This window comes from Strigops habroptila, chromosome 6 (assembly GCF_004027225.2).
Source record: "Strigops habroptila isolate Jane chromosome 6, bStrHab1.2.pri, whole genome shotgun sequence".
NCBI classification, from domain to species: Eukaryota; Metazoa; Chordata; class Aves; order Psittaciformes; family Psittacidae; genus Strigops; species Strigops habroptila.
This window is the reverse complement of record NC_044282.2, coordinates 57276120-57301603: the sequence shown is the minus strand read 5'-3', so window position 1 is coordinate 57301603 and position 25484 is coordinate 57276120. Positions and strand designations below refer to the sequence as shown.

The 25484-nt window shown below is 40.4% G+C and overlaps 1 protein-coding gene across 3 annotated transcripts in view; it reads right to left on the bottom strand.

The window, feature by feature from the left end:
* RCAN2 (regulator of calcineurin 2) overlaps positions 1-25484 on the bottom strand; it is an 82177-nt gene that overhangs the window by 26115 nt on the left and 30578 nt on the right. The window contains exon 1 of one of the 3 annotated variants that reach the window (XM_030489860.1): positions 17529-17928. The exons of the other annotated variants lie outside the window; for them this stretch is intronic. Within the exon in view, the coding sequence (XP_030345720.1) occupies positions 17529-17615 (87 nt within the window). The 5' untranslated portion in view covers positions 17616-17928. Of the gene's footprint in view, positions 1-17528; positions 17929-25484 lie in introns of those variants that run through there. 3 annotated transcript variants of the gene reach the window in all.

Sequence of the window (25484 nt, the reverse complement as noted above, 5' to 3'; positions counted from 1 at the left end):
TCCTAAAGTTCCTATTATCGTAATTTGGCAAACAAAACTAAGGAAGAAAACCAACCTTAATTAGTTTTTACCAGTATCTGCTATGTTTCTGTCAATAAGGGTGTTCCAAGGAGCAGATCTCTACAGCAAAACATTTGGTGCTGAGGACTTTCTGACCAGGTGCCATGGACTGAATGCCCATTAGCAGCTGGAACATATTAGGCACATTACTGGAGTGCATCTTCTATATTAATTTCATCTGAAAGATATCCAGTTGATGATCTGCTCTGTGATGTGGACAAAAAGCACAGTTTATGGAGATCAACAGGAAAGTTGCCTCATGAGAATCCCCAGCTCAGACTAAAAAAGCTAATGTAGATGCAATCCAGTATCTCTCATCAGAAAAGTCAGCTGGCACTCCTGGAAAAGCCAAAAAACCCCCAACCAAACTGAAGTGCTAGGGACAAGAATAAATAAGGGACTGGTAGTCAAACTTGTGCAGGGAACGAGCTAATTACACATTAGCTGTGTGAAAAATATTCATGCTAACTGTACATTACTTACGGAATGTAATAAAAGCCACGTAAAAATCCATCTTCTTATTACACTGTTTTTCGCTAACCTTTGACAACTTAAATTTCATCTCCTTAATCCTCCTGAGGTATACCACTCTCCTCCTGTGCGTGGTGACACTGAGGAGAGGACAGACTCGCTCATAGTCACAGTGCCCACTTACAGGCAACCACGGGAGCAGAACCAGTGTTTCTGTAACTCATTCAGAAGCGTTTTACTTCTATAAACATACAAAACCCCAGTCAGAGCATCTAGAAAGCTCAACCTCTTAAAAATCTGTTTATTGAGCCTGTTGAAGTGTCAGGGGACACCTTTGTTGCTGTCAGTGACGCAGAAGTGGGACCTCACTGAATGGAATTCTAAATGCAAGAATGAAATACAATAAAGAGAACACTGAGCTGAGAAACTTTGTGTTATTTATACTCTTGGAGCTGTAATGTTGTAAGCCAACCATAAATACATACTATTCATTCCCTGTTTCTATCTCAACTCAGTTAAACTAGAAAAATCAACAAGAAAAGGCCATGGGACAGTTTAAACAAATAAAATGCTTGCTTTGCCCATTCCTGATGTACTATTTCGCCTACAGTGATCAACATTTATAGCATTTCAGCTGTTTCTCATCACGGTCATGGGGAATGCTTTTCTCTTCCCTCTCCCTCAACAACTGCAGACTGCACTAACATGACTAGAAACAAACTTGCTTAGGTTTAGAAAGGACACTGACAATTTTCAAAGTGACTATTAAAATAAAAACAAGTCAGAGAGCAGAACAGAATCTAATCTCATGCTCCTCAAGAAATGTTATTTAACCGATGAAATAAGGCATGAGGGAAAACTATTAACCCACCAAGACACATTCTCAGAAGTTTAGTACAAAAATCACCGCTGAAAGGTAGCCTCAAATACAAAGGAAAACTGCCTACCTGGAGACAAAAATGTAGAAGTCAGTTTTCACTCAAGGTGCTGCTGCTAAATGACACTTGTAGCCCTTTAGATGAATACCACTGACCAAGTCTGAGACCAAGACTAGTTCCAGCCTCACCTAGGCTCAGTCAGGAGTTTAGAAAACAAGGGGGTCTATTCTGAACCTTGCAATTCAATGGGAGGAATTCCTTATTCCCTGTATTTCTTCCATTAGACATAAACCATTGTCCCAGTCTAAGACTAAGACTGGATTCAGCCACACCTAGGCTCCGTCAGGAGTTTAGAAAGCAAGGACATCCAATCTGAACCTTGTGCCTCAATGGGAGGGTCTGGTTTACCCTTTTCACTTTTGATCTCTATACAAATCATTTTAGCTTGATTCTACCTCGATTATCCTTTATATATTTAAACACAAACTATTGACTGAGTCTGAGAGGAGGGAGGGTCTCCCTTACCCTTGGTGCCTTCGGTCTCTGTATCAATCATCTTTAGCTTGATTTTACTTCAATTTTCCTTTGTATGCTTCATCCATAAGTAACAGAGTGAACCTTGCCATCAAATTCTGTTAAGTCGTGCCTTTATAAATCATATTAAAACTGCTCTTGCTAATACCTTTGATGGTCATTCTTTAAGCAGCCCTAAACCACTCATTTTGCAACAGCTCCTCTGCTCTAAAACATAAAATAAAGAGCTCTTGCTTTCTCTCTGCCATTGCAGCCCACAGTCAGTGGGCAGAGTCTGCAGTACTGTGACCACTGTCTAACGCTTTGGTTGTACTATTTGACTGTTTCTTATTCTTGCCAGTCTGTCTCGACCATCTGTCATTCGCTGTCTTACACTTCATTTGCAAATTACTCAAGCAGGTCTGTTGTCTGTCTACATTTGAACAGCTCATAGAAGCTACAGCCTGTAAGATTGGAGCCTCTCTGCACAAGGATACATCAAGGTCAGTGATACGTGATCTCCAGTTGAGCGACTGAATGGAGTCTGTTGCAAACCTACATAAACTTGATCCAGCTCAGCGTAGGTGATGGAATAGGAGCACACTGGTCACACTGCAACACACAAGAACTGAATGGATGACACATACAACTCAAATTTTACACTGATGGCTGCATAACGATTTGAGGGTGCAGGGTCACACAAGAGATGCTTATACCACAGCACAGCTTTCTGCATTTTGCCCTTGGTTAATACAGCAAAGCCCTTCACATCCCACTAAACAACAGAGATCAATATAGTTTTCTTAATAGACATTAACTTGTTCTAGTTTCTAATTTCATTTTAAAATAGAGAAGTGGTCTAAGTGGGAAAAAAAAATATAAAGGAAAAGGAAAATAAGGTGAAATAAACAACCTTAAAACATAGTTCAGAAACTACGACACCTTTTTTAAACTGAGAGATCCAGAAAAAAAAGTGTTGAATTGCTGCAATATCTTAAGCAAAATTATTTCCAGAAAAGGCTTTTATGATTCATGAAAGCCTCGTTCTGCAGCTTGCCAGTGAAAACCCACCTTCATCATCAACTCTGTATGTATATTTTCTTTTCATACTGTTCTGCTCTTTGTAGTCCTTCCTTCATTGTTTACAAGAAAACATTTGAGCTTGATGCATTTATTTGAGGAGGAAAAAAATCTTTTTTTTTATTATCACAAAGGATATAGACTTTCCTCACAACAGGAGTTGTGCTATCAAAAATAGAAAGACATCAGTAAGTGTATATACTTATATATATATATTTAAAAAAGAGGATAACTACAGGTAACAGTGTGTTCCTCCTAACTTCAAATGGCAGAACTTCCATAGACTAAAATGATCCTATTTATACCTTGCACTGAAAGAGGCCACTATAAAAGACTGCAAGTATATCATTCTCCCACACTCACTGATTTGGTGCCCTCAGAGGAGCTATAATCTGCTGGGTACAATTGCTCTTAATGCTGTTATCACTCTGAAGAGTTGAACTGTGAACTTGATTTTGCAGATCATGGCAGAAAAGGGATGGAAAGTATCTGCATAAAGAGAGATAATACACTCATCCCTCCATGCTGCTTCTGTATTGTCACTGTAACACTCATTTCGGCACTGTCCTACAAAATACTGAAGATGCTTTCCAGTTTGAATCAACTTCTGTGACCAAAAATGTGCTTGAAATATTCTTACACTTAAGAGAGGCTGTTGTCTCCCTCATCAGAGGTCACAGTCTTTAGAGGACTCCAGGATCCTAAGCATCAAAGAAATGCCATACAGTAGTCTACCTGCCTAATTAAAAATCCAGCATATTTTCATTTCTAGTATATACCACAAAGCTTAATTAGCCTCTAGAACTTTACAGTGTTATAGTACCTAATGAATTTAGCAATTTTCAGAAAACTGGGCTTGTGTAGGCCAGAAGAGGGGTTTTGGGTTGACTTCGTAAGCAGCGTCCCAGCACCAAGAAAGGGTTGCTGAGAGGATAGACCCAGTCTCTGTATCAGGTACATAAGGGCAGAAAAAGAAGCAACAGTTTCTATCTGCCTCAACAGCCACTAGTACTGTCCACTACCAGACAGGACACAGGCGAAGGAATTTCAGTTTTACAGTGATATAATTGTTTTATTAGGCAGATGGAAGAAACCCCAGGGTGAAAAAGCAAATATTCCTGACCAAACTGCTCCCATGTCATTTTTCAACCAACTGGATAATTTCCAGTTGGCACAGATTTTGTTTAGAAACAAGAACTGGAAAATAGACTAATCCTATCTTACAGCTAAAAACAGCACTGCTCTTCATCAAAATCATTTTCATTTCCTGATCTGGAAAATACATCAGTAACAGCATGATATTAAAAAGATACTGGACTGGTGTTATGAAACTGAAGCTGCTCATCATAGAAGCTGGTATCCAGAGCAAACGGTAAGAAGGCAACAAGCCCAGTGTCTGGCGAGCAGAGTGGTAACTGAATGAATTTTTACTCATTTTATGAACAAAAAGTAAAAAAGTAGGACACATAAAAATAATTAGGACCCCCCAGAGTCCCGTTTCTTGCCCTGTGGCACTGTTTCACGCTGCCTCTGTGCAGAAGAACGGTGCGTGCCTTGCGAATGCCAGGATGTAAGTCTATAATGTGTCTATCTGCAGTGTTGGAGGCAACTGTGTAGACTCGAAGAGTCTGGCTTTGAGGTCAATGAGCTTTCAAAGCACTGAAGGTTGGTGCAAATAGATTCTAAGTCATAGCGCAGGGATGGCGCAGCAACAGCTTCTCTGAGCAACCTGTGCCAGGGCCTCACCACCCTCACAGGGAAGAACTTCCTTATATCTAATATAAATCTACCTAAATCTAAAATGATTCTCTCTAAGGGATACTCAAATCAGAAATACAGTAGATATGGACTTCTTATATATATAAACCTTAAATTCAATGGAAAACATTTAGGGAAGAAGAATTCAAAAGAGGTTGAGAGCAAGGGTACCTTCTTATAGATAAGTGGTCTCAAAATATGGTTTTTCAATATATACCAACCTGCAGCTATTATCAGCCACACACTTAATTTTAGACACCGGTGCACCTTCCTATTAATTATCAGTTTACCACACTTATACCAATTACTTATTCCCAAAGTAAAGTCTCCTTATCCAAGAACTTTTCTTTATAAAATTTTTAATGTCCATTTGCTCTGCTTCTGTTACACTATAAAACTATATAAACTATAAAACAATATAATATAGTTAAAGTTTAGCAGAAATTTTAGCAACACTGAGCCAATGACATTAAAAAATATTCTGTATTATTGTTTCCACATTGAGCACTCTCCTGTTTTGGGACTGCCACTCTATGCCAAGCAAATGTTTTTATTCAGCAGCACTTAGTGATACCAAGCTCCTTCCACTACCTCAAGAAATATCACTACTTTGGGAATTAAAGTTGTAGGCAGGTAGCTTAAATCACTACAGTTTTATCAGTGGTTTCAGTCTAGTTATCTGCTACAAAAGCAAGAAATAGATACCTGAGCATCTTCCCTCTTTATTCATTTAAAGAATTCAGATTAAAATGCATCAACTTCCCAAACCTCTAAAACTTTAAGTATGCCAATAATTTACTGCTAGCATAAGCAGCATACTTATTACTGTTATGGCCCAGCATTTGGCATTGTTCCCAGCTGTTGTGATTAATAAGAATTTTGTTTAGTTCAATGATTCTCAGATTATGGTTCAAGGACTAGCAGTCGCCTGCAGAAAGCTGCCTGGTCGCACAGCCCTGGAATTCCTCTAATATAATCAGCGGTTTCTAAAGATAAAGGTACTATCTTCCACACTTCAGTGGTTTTCTTCTTAGGATCTGTAAACAAGATAGCAACATGAAATCTCATTTTTAGACAAAAAACGTGCATCTGTAAAGTCTAACCAGCCTCAAGAGACAAACGGCGTGCCTGCAGTGGCCAGCTTACTTAAACTGACCCACAGCCACATTAGCACAGAACCCAAACCAAGAAACCACCACTCAACAGAATTAATGTGCCCAAGAAACCACAACGATATCCACAACTTGAGAGCTTTCAGTCAGCTTGACACAGAGTCAGAAAGTACCTGCCTCTTGCAAATCACTATCCAAGCACCAAGTGGGACAGGAGTTTTATTCCACAAACCCAGGCTCTGTAATGACTTTAAGAAGCATAATAACCCCACCACCACCATAACTGGCTATAACAGGAGAGTGTAAGCGCTGTAATGGCACCATCAAAGCACTGCCATCCTGACCTCATTGCTAAGCTTCTGAGGTTCTTTGCCATGCTCTCTCCAGTTGTCTGCATTTGCTTTAGAGCACACTGAAAACTAGCTATGGTAGTCCAGCATCAATGGATCAAAAGGAGAGAATAAGTGAAATGCTCTGTCTTCCATATGTTCGGAAGTTACAGGTAGGGAACCATATCCTGGGCTCCATCAAAAGCAGCAGGTCGAGGGAGGTGATTCTCCCCCTCTATTCTGCCCTCATGAGATCCCACCCGCAGTACTGCATCCAGCTCTGGGGGTTTCAGCACAAGAGGGACATGGACCTATTGTAGCGAGTCCAGAGGAGGCCAAGAAGATGATCAGAGGGCTGGAACTTCCAAAGTACTTACAAACTTATTTCCAAAATTCAAGTTAGATAAAAATATCTGTAATTATCCAGACCCTTCTTCCCCTCCTCCATTCAAACAGAAATGCTATTTCTTTCTATCAGCAGTCTCTCTGTAACCTATGAACTCTCAAAGATAATTTCAAATAGTAGCAAGATTATTCCAACTGTATCCTAAAGCATTCTTCGTTAGATTTTATCAGGTCCTGTACACTTGAGTAACTGTCTTACCTCTGTATTTTTAGCAGTTTATCTCTGCTCTGGCCACTATTAGGGTTGTTTTTTTCTATTCATTTAGCTGATTATTTGTCAAGCACTTTGTATAATACACTGTTCATTATGCATCTTGCTTTTAATGGATTTGCACATTGTTTTCCTCTTACTTTTTATGCATCACCAGACTTTCCTTGCTCCTATTTAAATCCTCAGCTAATTGAAATCAATTTTGTAATTTTGCACACTTGGTTTTCACTTTATATATAAATCCTTAAACTGCTATAAAGCAAAAATTGTATCTGATCCAGCCACAACAGTCTTTTAATGTACGTCCCATTTGTCCTTTGCATCAGGACAGATGATCTCCATTATGCATTTAAAAGTGCCTCCTTAACTGCTAATTCCCATGCACTCCTCAATCTCAGATAATCTTCTTAGGAGACACTATTTACCAGCTTCATAAAGTTGCTGAAAATGACTTCTTAAAACATAATTTTTCTTGTTCATCTGATCTCGGACTCTCTTCATTTCAAAAGCTTACTTCAAAATAACTTTCGTCAAAAGCACTTGACATTATTAATTCCTTTCTTAATTGCCAAGATCAAAATCAAAAATCAAATACAAATTACCTACCCCCACTTGCTGAAAGGAGCATGCCCAAAACAAGCTCATAATTCAACATACCATGTCCTACTGTACCCCTTTCTGTTTGGGTACTTCCAACAATTTAGAAATTATTGTTATTTACTTCTAGTATTATCTACCAAACTGGACAAAAACAACAAGGGAAAGAATACAATTCCTTCTTGCACTCTAGAAGGATCAAGTTGAAAGGAAGACAGAGAAGGTCATGATTCTATGATAAGGTAGAAATGAGGGTTTAAAAAATATTTTCTGTCCTACACATGCATATGCAGCTGAGTCTAGCCACATTCATTCATTTAATTCCTTGTAAGACATACAACAGCAAAAAGTTTTGAGGAGGAAGTTGAGAACAGCAGCAACCCACAGTAACAGTTGACAAAGGGATTTTGTTACATGGAGGCAGAATGGAAGCCTGTGGAAGATGCTTTCAGGACAGCAGGAAGCTGTCAAGATTAATGTACCTAAGGTTTCAATGATGCTAACACCTGCTTGGTGAAACCTTTTGTCACAAAGTTCTCCTTTTTTAGACCATCACTGGGTTTTGTCAGCATCTTGTGTCAGCTTCTGCTCTCAAAGTCCTTACATCATTCCACTATTCCACGAGAAGTTGAAGTCATGTGTTCTTACCTTGGTCTTCTATTGATCATATTTGCTTTCATCAATTCTCCCTCCATCCTAACTTCTCAGCACTTGCCACCACTCAATCAGAAGGCCTGCCACAACCCACCTCCCTGCCCCAACCTCCACAAGAGTTTTCTCCATTCTTGGTCTTGCACCACAGAGGCACTTCTGATGGGGAAAAAAAAAGCCCTATCCTCAGACTGACTTCCCTCCTCTGAAACCCCTTCCTCATTTCAGCCACCTTTTTTAATGACCAACTGCTTTCCTCCTTCCTCAGGTTAAAACCACAGCTCAGAGGACTTCCATCTATGACCTGCTCCTTAAAGATACTTGCTTCTCTTAATGTTCCTCTTTGAGGGAGAAGGCCATTTCTGATGGTGGGTTGATTTTGGGTTTGGGTTTTTGATTGTTTTGCTCATTTTTTTAATCAGCACAAGCAAATAAAATAATAATGTTCCAAACAAAACAAAACACACATACAAACAAAACCCAAGTAAAAAGGATCCATGTCAAAACAGCAGCTACAGAGAAGTGGTGGCTAAAACACATTTCCCAGCACAGTTCTAGCTATTTAGACAACGAAAAAAATCGTATTCTTATTGGTTTAGTTATTGGTTTTCTCTGAGAAACATGGAAAAGTAACCAATACTGAATGTTCCCAGGTGAAAGAATACACAGCAAAGGATGATGAATACTTGTGGCTAGTAAACTTGGAATAAGACTTATACAGCAAATGAAACAATCATAATCTTATCTCCTCCATAAATGGAATTTAATTTCATGAGAGGATCAGCAGTTCTTTTGCTGTAGTTTGTTCATCTGCCTGCACACCAGCACATCTGACCTACATGAATAAAAAGGACAAATGAGATTTATGCAAGGTTACCACTTCTCTGGCCATGACATGGGTATAACACAGCAGAACTCACCAGCTTGATTCAGCTCTTTGAGTGCCTCCACTTTTTATGGCCAGCGTATCAAGATTACTTACCACAATACATGAAGCAGACAGATACCTCTGCAAGTGACAAATTGAGCTGAAAAAATTACTGCATACAGCTGCCTGCTGATCCTGCTCTGAGCACAATAGATTCACTGTGTTTCTCAGCTCAATGATTGTTATTTCAACAGATAGGACTATCTGGCGCTGCAAAACTGGAGGCTCTTTCATACTGCACTACATTTCTCCTGCCAAATACAAAGCCATGCTGCAAGATAAAGTCCATCTCTCCATCCAGATGCTGTCAGAATCTCAGGCAGATTCTGAAAGGTAGCAAGGTTGGACTAATTTCAACCTCCCTCTCCCCCTTCCCAAACCAGACAGTAACTAAGCAAAGCTCCTTGCTGTCTGGCAAATGTCTGGAGCTCAAACAGCATTTGAAATTGAACATCTACAGAACCTCATACATTCTAATCCACTTTTCTAATCAGAAAACTTACTTCCTGGTTCCTTAGTTCTCCATCTGCAAATGAGAACACTTCGAACTTTCTATGTATAACACCACTTTGAAGTTTTTCAGCAACTCTGGGAGTACAGAACAGACAGATTGCCATAGAAATGCTGCTGTACACCACCCAGCTCTACAGTTTGCTGCACAGAGGTCCCACAAGGACAATGGGGCTGTTGACTCCTTCAGGGCTGCAACAACCAAAGGCTTCTCCTTGATTCAGCACCAACAGAAATTCCAAATGGGGGCAGTTAAATGCATCATGAGAACACTGATGCTGTGAGAAGGTGACCTGTGCTTTCAGGAATTAACATGAACAAAGCAGAAATCAGCCTGAATTTTAGATGGGAAGCATAGGCTGGAAACAAACTCAATGGCTGCATGTGCATTTTAGAAGTGTCGTCAATGAGGAAAAAAAAGAAAGGGAGAAGTTTATATTTGGCCAGAAAAAACTTGCATGTATAATATCCTCTACTGAGGGCAGCTAAGCTGTCATAGAATCATAGAATAGTTAGGGTTGGAAAGGACCTTAAGATCGTCTAGTTCCAACTCCCCTTCAGATATTGGAAGCAGCAACTGAGGCTCATCTCTATGATCTACACCAAACAAGAGTCATGACTCAACACTAGGAAGTCAATAAGTACAGTTACTTTAAGGAGGGTTAGACAGTAGAGTCCCAGAAGTCTCCCATAGCGAAAATCTTAATTCTGTTGGTATTTAGAAGAGGGTGCATATTGACATCCATGTCAATGGGGAAAATTTCAGAAGTCCATGCACAGAGTCCTGGCACCACTATAAATATGTGGAAGGAAAACACAGAATCCTGCAGCAACTGAGCACTGACTAAAGGCTGAGCTCGGCAACTTTCTGGACCTTGGCAGCTTGCGTGTTAGCCAAGGGTTTGATAAACTGCGGCACTCTTCTTGTTCAGCATCTCTTCGCCAAGGAAGAATTCACTGCTCAAGATCACCCTGTCATGGTTGTTCGCATTCTAGCATATGATCAGATAATACCTTCCAAAGCAAATATGCTGTTTAGCACATGAACGATCAAAACTAAGTAGATTATTTAATGCCTTTGGCAGAATCATTCCTAGAAAATATTAAAGAACTGGCCAATCACAAAGCATAGCCATTAGTCCATGTGCAAAATAATGTATTAAAGAGATATACACACAATTAGGTTGGTGCAGAACCCTGCCTCAAAACCTGTAACTTCTCTCGGTATCAAAGCTTAGATCATGCTATGAAGCAGCAAACAGTATCAGCAAACCTTGAGACAAAACAGTACACATACACATTACCTGCAGAGATGAATGAAACTTGCCACCATAGACATGAAAACATGTCTCTGAAAAGCTTTTTTTGAGAAAACCACAAAGAATTTGGGTATTTCACCTCTCTAGGTTTTTCTGGGAATTCTAATCAAAATAATTATCTAAAACAATCAGTATTACACTTGCATGTGTATTAAAAGTACCTCAATCTATAGCTGTACTGATTAATTCCTCAAATCTGCTGAAGAAAATCATCATCTCTTCATTGCTCCTCTCATAGGCTGGGCCATTTATCAGTATAATTGCAAGCTCCCTCTTACCTTATTACCTGCCTTGGATTAACGTTGCATGTTCTAGCAATGCATTCTAGCTGTTATTTATTTTCATTTGATGACAAATTGCTTATTGTCTTGTTATCCCTATGAAAAGGAAACATCTTCATGTGACTTCCAACAGAAAGGAGGCTAAAAAAGAATATAAAATCCTCTGACTTGTTCTGCTGCTCACTCTGTTAGTATTAAAAGGGTGAAGAATGAGAAACAGAAAGCATGCCATATTCACAGGTGTGTAAGCACCTGCAGCTGCAACCGACCTCCGGTGAAACAGCAGCATTCCCTTCTTCTGAATCAAGAAAAAAGCAAATACAAATCACTGAAGGTAAAAAAAAAAAACAAACAACAAATACCAATAATTGAAGGTTAAAAAAACCAAATACAAATCACTGAAGGTTAAAAAGGCAAATACAAATAACTGCAGGTAAGCCTAAAGGGCACACCATGATCCTTAGAAGTCTTACAACTGTATCACTTCTTTGGAAATTTCTTAAGGAGCTCACTTGCCTTCACATAGGGCTGTTAGAAGGACAAAGACAAAGCCCAACCTATTTCTGTTACACTGGTTCCCAGCAGTGCCTTAGTCTGCAGCAGCACTGGGTGCACGAGTCCCAGATTTGCTGGCTCAGAGTCTCTGACACCGAAGCCATACAGCAGGGTCTATGTGCTAGAAACAGCACTACATCTTCTGGGAAGCTTTGAAAAACAGAGAGAACAGGGCTACCATGATACTGAAAGCAGAAAGTATCTCTCTGGACATGTACCTGCTTATTTAGGTGCTAAATATTTCTGTTGCTTTTGAATTTTTTTTCATATTTATAACATAGCAACTACTATGATATATATATAAAATAGAGAAATTACAAACCTCTTAAAACAAACGTGACATCTTTTTTTAACACCCTTATTGTACATCAGTTGTATCTGATCTAAACACTATAAAAAGAGGTTGTACAACTTTGTGAACACTATAAAAAGAGGTTGTACTTCTAAAATCGGACCAAACACTCCTATTTTAAAAGCATTATTACAGATGGACTAAATGAGCAAGAAAGCTAAATGTTTTAATTCTTTCTTTTTGTTACTTACTCTAGATGAAGACAGACAGTAAGCAGAGACCAAAAGACACAGAATCATAGATTAGAATCATAGAATAGCTAGGGTTGGAAAGGACCTTAAGATCATCTAGTTCCAACCCCCCTGCCACGGGCAGGGACACCTCGCACTAAACCATGTTGCCCAAGACTCCAGACAGCCTGGCCTTGAACACCGCCAGGGATGGAGCATTCACAACTTCCTTGGGCAACCCATTCCAGTGCTTCACCACCCTCACTGTAAAGAACTTCTTCCTTATATCTAATCTAAACTTCCCCTGTTTAAGTTTGAACCCGTTACCCCTTGTCCTATCACTACAGTCCCTAATGAAGAGTCCCTCCCCAGCATCCTTATAGGCCCCCTTCAGATACTGGAAGGCTGCCCTGAGGTCTCCACGCAGCCTTCTCTTCTCCAGGCTGAACAGCCCCAACTTTCTCAGCCTGTCTTCATATGGGAGGTGCTCCAGCCCCCTTATCATCCTCGTGGCCCTCCTCTGGACTTGCTCCAACAGCTCCATGTCCGTTTTATGTTGAGGACACCAGAACTGTACACAGTACTCCAAGTGGGGTCTCACAAGAGCAGAGTAGAGGGGCAGGATCACCTCCTTCGACCTGCTGGTCACGCTTCTTTTGATGCAGCCCAGGATACGGTTGGTTTCTGGGCTGCGAGTGCACACTGCCGGCTCATGTTAAGCTTCTCATCAACCAATACCCCCAAGTCTTTCTCCACAGGGTGCTCTGAATCTCTTCTCTGCCCAACCTGTAGCTTGAGAAATACCATTTCTCAAGCAGAACTACTGGATCTTGAAGATTTCACAGATGCAACATTATTTGCAAATAGAAAGAACTATCAAGTGCAGGAAATACTAACAGAAGTTTTAAAGCAGTCCTTTCAAGCCATCAGGGTATTTTTCATAGTCATGCTGCTGTTTGGTTTCCTCCTTATGCCCCTAGTCTGTGGAGTCTTATGACTGCGCAACAGTCTTCCCACAATCAAGCTCATGTGACTAAGGAGAAGAATTTGAAGAAAAGAAACCCTGAAACTTTCCCAGCAAGTGATTTCTGTCACTGGGCAGCTGGCAGTGTCCAGAGGGGCAGCAACTCTCCTCCAGCTTGTTTCACTTGACTCTAATTTTAGAGCACTTGAACTTTATACCTCAGAACATCTTTGTGAATGAGCCACTTTTCCAAATTGGAGAATTTTATAAGTGTAGAGCAAAACCCACAAGAACCTAGCATGCTTTTGCCCTCTAGACTCAGAAGCTTAGATACAGTATCAGCCTGTTAAACCTCTCAAAGGCAACTGCAGGGCAATGACTGATCTCCAAACCATCCATCCCAAACAACTAGCATTAGCACTGTGCTCACTGGAGCATCTGAACTGAATAATGAGTTTACAGATTGACAGACATCCCACTCCAACTGGGATTAATCCTCCAAAGCAATACGGTCAACACAGTGAAACTATTTCTCCTATTCCCTTTTGCTGCCTGGCTCATGACCATATTGTTTTTTCCCCTGCATTAAGATAATAGTCCTATCCACATTATATTACTCTCTTCAGATACAAATTCAATCAGTCTGGATCATAAATATTTCTTCTCTGTTACAGTAGTGCCTTGTTGCCCCAGTCATACCTTGAAGCCAAGTGGAACGGTGCATATGAACATAACTGAAGAAAGAACACAAATTATGAATAATATATGACTATCTTGCTTAGAGTAAGAAGTATGAGTTTAAATTCTCTTCCACTGTTTCAGTGATGCCTGTAATTTCTCTACTAGAAATAAACAAGATATTCATTAATTGATTGCTTATGTAACAAAGATCATTACACAGAATTATCACCTAGAGGCACTGACAGAAGAATTGTAATTATCCAGGTGAACTTCAAAGCAGAACTGCACTTTGTGAGTTCTATGGTTGCCTTCTCACCTCTGCTAGTTCCTGATACACAGGCCCGGTACAGTTAGTAGCATGTTGATTAGCCTGACCCAATTTTGAGATTATAAAAGACAATTCAAAGTAGCAGCTGATCAAAACTGAAAGGCCTGTTGGATGAATTCATGGATGGTAAATCAACGGTGTCAGTGCTGTGGGCCAGCTGCCAGTTTCAGGGCATCCAAACAAGCCTCTGTTTGTTGAAAGGATGAGCCATTCCCAGTGCTGAAACTAAAAAGCTTTGCCTTCAGTACTAAGTAATCGCTCTCCTGTTCCACAGGCCAAATGGAAAAGAGAGTATTTTCGAGCTGTCTGCCAGATGCTAAGAGCCTACAGAATAAGGTCACCTCCACAGGTGGAAAAGCAGTGATAAGACAAGCTGCTCAACTCTGCCCCAAGCCCTGCGCCAAGCAGCAGGTCTTGCCTCTCTGTGTGAGAATTCCCCAGCACTGAAGGGCCGCGGCTCTTGAGAAGCAGCAACTACAAGGAGTGACCATTGCCGCCTGCTGCGAGAGCTCCTGCTCCACAGCCCCAACACAAACCCTGCTCTTCAAGTACAGGCCTGGCAAATGGGGAAGCTCCTCTCCAGCCTCCAGCCACCCAGCGCAAGTAGGACAATGGTGGCTCAGTACAGCCAGCATCCTTCTGCGGAGCCTCACTTCAGTTTTAAACCTAAATCGAAATGAAAGCCAGGTATGCTGCAGACAAACCTAAACCACAATCCTTGCTGACACTAGAAAAGTACTTCTACGGGACTAATAGCTCATTTTAGGAAATCTCACCAAGCACCATATGTATCATGAAATCTTTAAAATATATGTTCTACTGAAGGAACATTTCCTTTGCACAGCCAGAAGGTTCCATAAAAAAAAACAACTTTCACCTGCATGAAAAGCTCTACAGCAGAAGAAAACTGGAAGGACAACAGCCTAGACTGCAGTTTTAAGTACTACTTGTGCCTCCCAGTTGGCCTGCAGAAGGGCTGGGCAGAGCAGTACTCATAGAATCACAGAATGGTTAGCGTTGGGAAGGACCTCAAGATCATCTAGTTCCAACCCTCCTGCCATGGGCAGGGACGCCTCACACCAGACCATGTTGCCCAAATCTCATGGGAGAACAAGGGAAAGGGAGATGGCAGGATTGCTGTGCTTGCTTTTGCTTTTTTACTTCAGCTTCCACATCCATCTCTTCTCAGAAACAGCCTCCTTCCTTTTTAAACTTAAAGCCTGATGTTCCCCCTATCCTATCAAAGTCAACATAAACATTTTCATATTGACTGTGACCATTCTGTCAACAAAAAGCCAACACCTTGAAGTGAAGCCCTTCTGCAGTCAAATAAAACCATACTTATTTTATTTTACTGCAATTCTCCTGGGAGTGAGCAAAGAGCAGCAGATGTCTCCGCCTTTGAATTATCAGGAGTGCTGAAACTTTGACAGAGAGGATGCTACACTGCAGCCTGCTGTGTAGCGACCGGGGCTGAGCGCAGGGCTGGCGAGGCACGGGCAGCAGGCGCGCTGCGGCAGCACTGCACGCAGCCTCCCACAGCTGAGTTTGGGCACAACTAAGTGAAAATTAGTCTGCAGTGAGCAGTGGGTCACCGAGGACAGGCTGCTTCCAGCACCTAAGCCAGACAACTTCAAAATAGACTTTGCGTTTCTAAGCTGCAGTGCAATCTGCAGTGCAGTCCCCATTGGAAATGTACCCAAATGTTTGCACTCAACATTTTAATTCAGACACCAGGGAAAAAAGAAAAATATAAAGGCACTTAGAACTACAAGTAACATGAAAAGGATTACAATTCCTGTAATGTCTCCATAACCCTTTCTTCTCTTTTATCCCATGTTCCTGGGCCACACTTTCCAGATGCTGCAGCTTAAATCAGGCTCATCTAGGTCTTACCAAAGTCAATGGAAAGCTTTCTGCTGATTTTATGGAAACCAAAACTTTGCTTTTTCATTGCTGCTGTCGTGAATAAGGATACAAGAGATCACTACAGCTCGAATATCTGGCATAGTCTTATGTTGAATGTGGACCTGTCACTAAAAGACAGTTGCTCCAGGTACAAACTCATCTCAACACAGCTGTAATTCCTAAACAAAAAAAAAAAGGAAAAAAATTCTTAAGTAAAAAATAAGGGGAAAAAAAAGGAATAAGCAGACAAACATTTTACTCCTTCAAAACGCTACAGAAAACATGTCCCACTGCAGGCAAGTCTGCTCACCTGAACCATTCCTCTGAATTACTCGCTATTTCATCTCTAAACCCAGTTTTAAACTGTTAAGAAAAAGCTTTTTAAATGAAGAAGCATCTCTTGCTGGCAACACAAAAGCATCTGTACAAAGTACACATGATATCACCTGGTAGCAAATTAACAGGGAAATAAACCCCATAATAACCTCTTGCAAATAAAAGTGGTTTTATTTCCAGATATTTCCATTGGCTTCAATGTTTGACTCAGAATTAAACAGCACAGGGGTTCAAAATTTGACCTCCAATTAAATCCTTTTCTTCCCTGTTCCATTTTTTCAATACTAAGAACAATCAGATTAGGAACTACTGTTGCCTGTACCTTTGTCCTTTAAATAAACTGCTGGATATCACTGTATTACGCCTATGAGCTCTTTCAGATGATCTGTGAAAAGCATACTTAATATTCCTCTTTCAAACTTAATTTGCAGTGATTTTCTTGCAGCAATATGAGAATAAAAGAAGATAATTGATTTCAACAGTATGCAATTACACACAATGATTTTTCTACAGCAATTGTCTAATTAAGAGACAATTAAGAGCCCACCATATCAAGCCTTCGATTTAAGCATTGATTCCGAGGTATTCACATGATATGCAAGATACACAACTTTTTGTATTCTGTTATATTGCAGATGCACCAAAATACTGGCTACAAACTTTTAACCCTTCACAAAAAATTTATGCTTGTACGCATGATTTGGATCAGAAGGAAAGAAACAGCTTCTGTTCAACTGAGTAAAGATATGTGAAGATTATGAACATCGATAATTAACATCAATGGCAAGGCTGACACTGGGCTAAAAATATCTCACCAAAAGTAACAATGAATGATTTGTTGTGAGTATGAAACATGCATATGCACAGATGTCAGTTATATAACCCATTTCTTATATCATTAAAGAGTAAACACCAGCCTATTCTTTGAGCTTATGAAAACACAGTAAAAAGCAGGCACATTTCTCTCTCATATTCTTCTCCCCTAATTAACAGATTTTTTAACTGCATGACTTTTACTACTGCAGCAGAATCTCATCTGCCTCCTTAGTCTGAATTGCTACATACAAATGCCTATTGCTCCCAAAGGATTTTCTAAGCAGCATCTGTAACAAAAGAACTGTAGGCGCATACCTTAACCTCCTGGTTGGCAAAAACCTCCACATCAACCCCACAGGCAACCAGAGTGGAGACATCACAGTCCATGCTACGGGCTGGCATCCCCCTCTGTTGTACACAGAGTTAGGCAACCTTGGAGTAACAAACGATTAGAAGGAAAAAAACAAATCTTCAATTCAGTATTGCAGTTGAACAGTCCAAGATTCTGTTTCAATGCTGACAAGAACTGCAAGCTTCCGACACAAGCTCTTTGCACTTAACTGAGTTGCTCCTTGCTTTTCCCCCGTACACCCACCAACTGAGCAGGCACAGCATAGTAACAGCGCTATTCCATCTCTCATGGCAATGACATCACCACAAAGACTGACATAAGCTAAATCTATTTTTTTCAACCCTTTTATCTCTAGGCAGCACAGTGGATCAAATTGAACATGATTATGTGCTAAATCTGAACTCGGACTAAATCAATTCAAGCAGCGTTCACTGGCAACTGAGTCATAGCTGTTGTTTCAGCTGAGTGCTTATGTTGGCAAAAACGATTGCCTGACACTGAAAGGTCCGCTCTGAGTGTAAATTAACCCAGCATTTAGAGCCACTAAGCTCAAGGTAATGTTTGTTACTTTATTATACTTTAAAACCTACAGCAGCATACTAATAAAAACCCCTCAAACAACCAACCAGCAAAACCCTCAGCGTTCTCTTTTTAATAGCTCTAACTCCTCTTTTTTAGTAATGCATGCTATATAACCCCACACATGAGATCATCATAGTCCTATCATCAGGAGTGATCAACATACTGCAAATGTGATCCCACTGCTTAGATACACAAGTTGCACTGTGACTCATCTTTAGAAAGATCAGAGGCATGTATGCGTGTGATTTGGAAGTCAATAGCCCTTCAAAGAACAGAACATGAAAATTTCCCTAGAAAATAGGACTTTGCACTAGGCAAACCTTTCTACCATCTGTCCTTAGGGCTGCTCCTTCACAAAGGTAACAGTATTCAACTGAAAGAAATAGATTTAAGAAAGGGAAGATGTTTTACACCTGCTGACTCAGTGGTCTGTTTATACTTTGCCATTTTATTTTTTAATGATAGAAATAAAACATCTACAAATTCGGGACTTATAAAGTTGATCTTTATCCCAGACTTCACCACTATTTTTCCCAGAAGCACAGAATCATAGAATGGTTTGGGTTGGATACCCAATACTTCAATACCATCTAGTTCCAGCCCCCTGCCACAGGCAGGTATGCCTTCCACTACACCAGGTTGCTCCAAGCCCCGTCCAGCCTGGCCTTGAACACTGCCAGGGATGGGGCAGCCACAGCTTCTCTGGGCAACCTGTGCCAGGGCCTCACCACCCTCACAGGGAAGAACTTCTGCCTAAGATCTCATCTAAATCTCCCCTCTGTCAGGTTAAAGCCATTCCCCCTTGTCCTGTCACTACAGGCCCTTGTCAAAAGCCCCTCTCCAGATTTCTTGTAGCCCCTTTAGGCACTGGCAGCTGCTCTAAGGTGTCCCTGGAGCCTTCTCTTCTCCAGGCTGAACAAGCCCAGCTCTCTCAGCCTGTCTCCAGAGCAGAGGTGCTCCAGCCCTCGGAGCAGCTTTGTGGCCTCCTCTGGACTCGCACAAGCAGGTCCACGTCCCTCTTGTGTTGGGGGCCACAGAGTTCTAATGTGATCCATAAATTACTTTTAATTGTTGCACGCCTAGAGATGACATTATTTGCTAAGTCAGATTAACAGGCAGAATTAAAATATTTAACTATTGACACAAACCTAGCTGCAGCACATAGCTCAATGTGAGAGGCTGTTTTGCTCAACTCCGTTTCACTGATAGATACTGCAGCTTTTACCATGTTCTGCGATGCTGCACATAGTTTGCTACTGGTACTTAAACTAGGTTGTCTAAAACTATCTGAGATATGTATGCTGAACTGTGATCAGTCTGGGCTGCCAACTACCATACCCTTAATGAAATTCAAAATTAAAACACCTGGGGAAAATACATCAAGTTCTTTGCACCAAAACTGTTCTTTACATCCTGACGTCTAAAAGCAGAAGTGGCTCCAGATTAGACTCAAGCCATCCAGCTTCCTACCTTACTCTTTTGCCAGCACTGTAACTGATAAGTGTGGGGAATTCCAGATTAGGTGATAACAGAACAACCTTTGCCTACTAACCCACCCTTCACCCCTGCGAGCTGGCAGTAGGGTTAGATGCTGATACAGAAAGTCTGAGATCTCTTATCAGAACACACTTTTCCAAGTTCTATTAAATGATTTGCCCACTTTTTAACTTGCATTTGTAATAGTCCCCTCAGCAGTAATCACAAACTAAGATCCAGAATCAGGACACAAACATATCCCAGGACTAAAGATGTTACAAACAGATTAAGCAATATGGTTTGTCATGATAATCACCCATTTTGCACACCAGCAACTTAATCACTGTCAAGCTTTTTCATAAACCACAGGAAAATAAAGAAATTTTAAGTTACCTTTTTTTTGCATGTTTAGAGGAACTTCTGTTCGTATATTTGAATCATAGAATCCCACACTGTAAGGCACCTCAAAATCATCTGATCCAATCTTCCTCGGCAAAGCATGACATCAACTAGATGTCCCAGCACCCTGTCCAGCTGAATCTTTAAAGTGTCTAACATTAGAGAATCCACCACTTCCCTGGGGAGATTATTCCAATGGCTGATTGTTCTCATTGTGAAAAATTTTCCTCTTGTGTCTAACCAGAATCTCCCCAGGAGTAACTTGTGCCCATCACCTCTCGTCTTCTCCATGGGACTCGTTTGAAAAAGGGAGTCTTCATCTTCTTTGTAGCCATCCTTTAAATACTGGAACATGGTGACAAGGTCTCCCCTAAGCCTTCTTTTCTCAAGGCTGACCAAACTCAGCTCTCTCAGCCTTTCCTCATACAGCAGGCTTCCTAGTCCTTTGGTCAGCAATATTTGAATATCATATATATGTGATATTATAGAAAAAAAGCCCTAAAGATGCCTGATTGAAGTTCTAAATGGGAAGGATTGGAAAAATCATGAGATTTTTCAGGAGAAGTTAGTAAGCAGTTATCAAAGACCTGGAAGGAAACGCTGAAAGCAAAGACAAGTCAGGTATATCTGAACCTAATGAAAGTTTTAGCAGTAATGGACCAACAGGACAGAAAGCTGAAACAAATGTTTGAGAAAGGAAAGGATCAAGAATGAGATGGTGGGGATCACTTAAGGTCTAGAACACCATCTGAAGTGAAAGTGATGCTTGTCCTGAGCGTGGTTTCATAGCAGTGATGGAAAAAAGATCTTAGAGTACAGAGCTACACTGGACAGTTCCATAATAATTTATTTCCTTTTTTCATTTTTAAAACTGTCACCTATCAATTTCAATTGCCCATCTCCTTAACCTTCTTATGAAAACTGGCATGTGGTATGCGAACTGATCTGTTCCACTTCATCATTATTCTTGCACGTCTACTTTCATCTTCAAAACAGAAACATTGCAATTTTCCCACTCCATCTGAGTAAGGAAACCATACTGAGATCACAATTACTTTTCATTTCTTGTTTCTTCTTGCCAGTTCCTAAGCACAACCTATTATTTCCCGAGCTCACTAGGGTATTTTAGACAACCTATTTGGTTTTCCTTCTTGAAAACAATGGTTACCTAGCAGAAGAACTCTACAGAGTGTTTGAGTACTTCAATTTATGTCTTTCAATATACATCATATTCTGTTTATTACTACTCACTTCTCATTTGAAATCAAGACATAATCCTATGTGAGACTTTTTATCAGAGCACTCTACAATTCCTATAGTGTCATCTAAGGTTAATAGAAAGAATAATATCAGATAATAAGTTTTTCACTGCAAGGCTGGTGAGGCGCTGGCACAGGTTGCCCAGAGAAGCTGTGGCTGCCCCATCCCTGGCAGTGTTCAAGGCCAGGTTGGACGGGGCTTGGAGCAACCTGCTCTAGCGGAAGGTGTCCCTGCCCATGGCAGGGGGTTGGAACTAGATGATCTTGAAGGTTCCTTCCAACCCAAACCATTCTATGATTCTATGATAATTTACAATTGATTAATATTGACTGCTTTCTCCACATCACGAGACTTGGTTTTCAATCAAATTTAAAGAAAGATTCTTTCAATTTCTTTTAAAAAAATCTCAAATCAGGTTCTATATGGTCTTGCTAAATTCAATTCACCCAATTTGCAAGAAAAAATAAAGCCATATTTCATGCGTATTTTAAAGTATCACATTCAATAAATAGAAATTGCTATAGACACATATGCACTTCAACATACGCATAGAACACATTCATTTCAGTAGGTTCTCCAGATCAGAAACTGCTGCTAATCACAGCTTTTGTACTAACGTGCATAGGAAAGCCACGCTCTTTTTGGCACGTGCTAAGCCAGAGGATTTGTGGATCACATTTGTGGATCACCTTACGGCTTCACCTGGAAGTGAAAGGCTGGACAATATATGGAATATTAATACTGACCAGTACAAGCAGGTATTTTTCTTTCAAGAAAACAGTTGGTGCTGAGGACCTGACATCAACAGTATACCTATTTCAAGAGGAATTATTTTAGGCTAGTTCTAGTAAGCCCTGTGGACTGGCACCCAGCAGCAGCAGTGCCAGAGGTATCCTCTGGTTTAGGTTCTTCTGAAGGGAACCTACATACAGAGCACTCTGCGATGTGAGCCAAAGCACAGATGGTAGAAGGCTGTTTCAGAAGAAAATTACCTGAACTAGAATGCTAATATAAGTACATCCAAAAGTGTGTAATTCTTTTGCTGTCCCCTACCAATTTTATATTGGGCTTAAGACCATGACCACTTAGTTCTGAGAATGAGAGAGAGCAGAGAGTTTTGAACAGTCATTCAGAAGTTTCCCAATTCATTTCAGGTTTTGTCCACAGTAACAACTGTGCACAGAATTAAAAGGGCTTTATTCACTATGGACGAATATTGCAGGGGAGCAAATTTAAGAGCAATTGAGACCCACTTGCATATGTAGGCTGAGTATGGAAATAACAAGTTTTTACGGTGCCATGTATAGCCATCAAGTAGGGTAGAACTTGGAATAATACTGATTAAACATAACTCCTGGTGGTATTCACTCTTGCTCCTTCACAAGAACCAAAGTAATCCCATAGCATCACTTGACTCTCTGATGATCTACATTGATGATAACGTCTTATACTTGAATCAGCCATCCCTTTCAAAAAGACAAAAAGTTTCCCAAATCAGAAGGAAAATATGTCATGTTGTTCCAGCCAGGGACAATCTTGCATTCTGGATTTGTACAGTGCCTGGGATAACACAGTATTAATCTATAACCTTTACCCCAGTGCATGGAGTTTTTGCTTTTCTACAGTGTTAATATAGTTACAGCTGTGTCTCAGCTTGATACATATAAATAGTACTACAGATTTAAGACTTTTCAAGCTCAACTGTCAAGTCATTAGCCTGTGCAAAATCCTGACCTGCCTTTTGCAAGCAAATGACTGCTGACTTAGCCTTAGGGAAACTTCACTGCGTCTAGACCTAGCAGTAACGTCAGCCACATTGTAACCAAAAATATTTCCTTAATTCAGAAGCAAATGCAACATTTTTTGCTCACTTGAAGCTTGTGCTCATCATGACTAGTAATAGAGGGATTATTTCCATAGCAGCTCTGCTTGCAGGCACAAAACATATTAAAGGGCTGTATAAATCCGGCAATAAAAAGAACCTCCACATCGTTGACCCTTTGACACTTGAATGGAACACTATGAATGGCTCCACATTATGTCCGACTCAGATGTTTTTAATGATGTGGGGATGAATGGGTTTAAACTTGAACAGGGGAAGTTTAGACTAGATATAAGGAAGAAGTTCTTTACTGTGAAGGTGGTGAGGCGCTGGAATGGGTTGCTCAAGGAAGTTGTGAATGCTCCATCCCTGGCGGTGTTCAAGGCCAGGCTGGACGGAGTCTTAGGCGACATGGTTTAGTGCTTGGTGTCCCTGCCCATGGCAGGGGGGTTGGAACTAGATGATCTTAAGGTCCTTTCCAACCCTAACTAGTCTATTCTATGATTCTGTGTGCAGCTTAACTGATCTCATTCAGCCTACTACACAAGTCAGAAGTATTCAGACCAAGCTCCCTTATAGACTGGTTGCTAACACACTTTTACAAATACAATCCTATTTTTTAACAGAATTATGGAGGATAAATACTTCTAAAAACCCATAAAAACTTAGTAACATAAGAGACAGGCCTGAAAAAAGCCCAGGAAAAAAGTTCTTCCAATTTCTCTGTCTGCAGCAGAAGATAAGAAAGGCCAGCCAGATACATTCTTCAGGAGCAAAGTTAGCTCCTTCAAAGAGGTCTTTCATAAAGACATTAAAAGAAAATGAAGTACTGAAGACTGAGTAGGGTTCAGCTCAGCCACAGAAGGAAAAAGAACATACATAACTATTTCTTTTCTTATGACAGTGAGCATTAACTCATGCTAAAGTAGATTATCCTCAAAAGGATGGAAGTAACAGATAAATCCAGCCAGAGGAACCTACCAGCAGCACATCAGACTGCTGGGCCAAGAACTGGGAACTGAGGGGAGGAGGTACCCTTGTCTCTAGCCACCCTGCAGATTATGTTTTGCATTTATTGAAGGGTGAAAGATTGGCACTTTGAAGACACAATTCAAAGAGAGATGTCTGAAGGCAAATGAGGTAGCTGTGAAAGCAAATGAGATAAAACACATTATTCGATGCCATGAGCTAGCATCACCATGCTAGATAAATACACTGTTACCTAGAAATAATATTCCCACTCTTTATTCTCAAACAGAACCACCACTAAACATTATTTTGTTAAATTATGCCTCTTTTAACAATGTTGTGAGGATTTTAACTTGAGGTATACCCTTTTTAACACATGGAAAAGCCTGAGATTCCATTAATGTCCACTAGCAAATTTCCAAGAGCAGAGTCAACAGCTGAAACAATAGTGTGTTAACGCAGAAGAAGCCTATCTGCCCCAACTTACTTGTTCCTAGGTTCTAAATTACTATCAAAACTTTATGAATTTTCAGAGGCCATGGGACACAGCAGTATCAAAGATATAAAATAAGGCACCTACAGCATCTTTGAACCTCCCACCCTCTGAAGATGAACTATACATTAAACAAAATATTTTAGATAGAAAATTTAACTGGCCTTTACAATAAATTAGGAACAATGAACTATCCAACAGCTACAAAAGCACTGATTTTTCCAAGTTGAGTTTGACCCCCGAGCTGAAGTTTCTGTAAATCCTAAATTGGCAACCACTGTGGCAAAAAAGGACTTGGATTCACCCCTTCTCATAACAAATAATCATTCCTACAGTTTGAAGATTTTTAAAGACACAGAATTTTTGCCATAGAAAAAAAGAAAATGGAAGTTTAATTAAACTTAGAATTACACTAAATCAATAAATTCCTCATGCATGCAGAGAAAAACCCTAGCTGAACCATGCCTTGGCTGGCCTCGATTTTTGGAAAGGTAACTTTTCTGCATTGTAAGTGATATTTTGTGTTTCTGTAGGCAATAACTTTTTGTTAGTCACACTTCTAGATCTCAGAATCTGAGGGTCCAAGGGTCAGAAAATAAAACAAATCATAAACATTATGAAGGATATCTCCCTCCTTTAATAAAGATAATATCAAGCACCTCAAAGACCCACATACGCTGATGTGAGAATACTTCATTGTCTGAATAAATGACTGTGTCGTTTAGGCAACATCATTTTGCTGTCTCATTTAGCTACACACGAGTTTCGACTCTGAGTCAGAAGCATTCAATTACTTTTAATGTAGCAGTATCATTCATAGTCCTCAGCTTCCAAGTATACGCTGGGAGGCGTGAGGGGGTGGAAATCAGTGCATGTGTCTTCTGTCTGCTGGAAGCGGTTACAAATCATTCCCTGGGC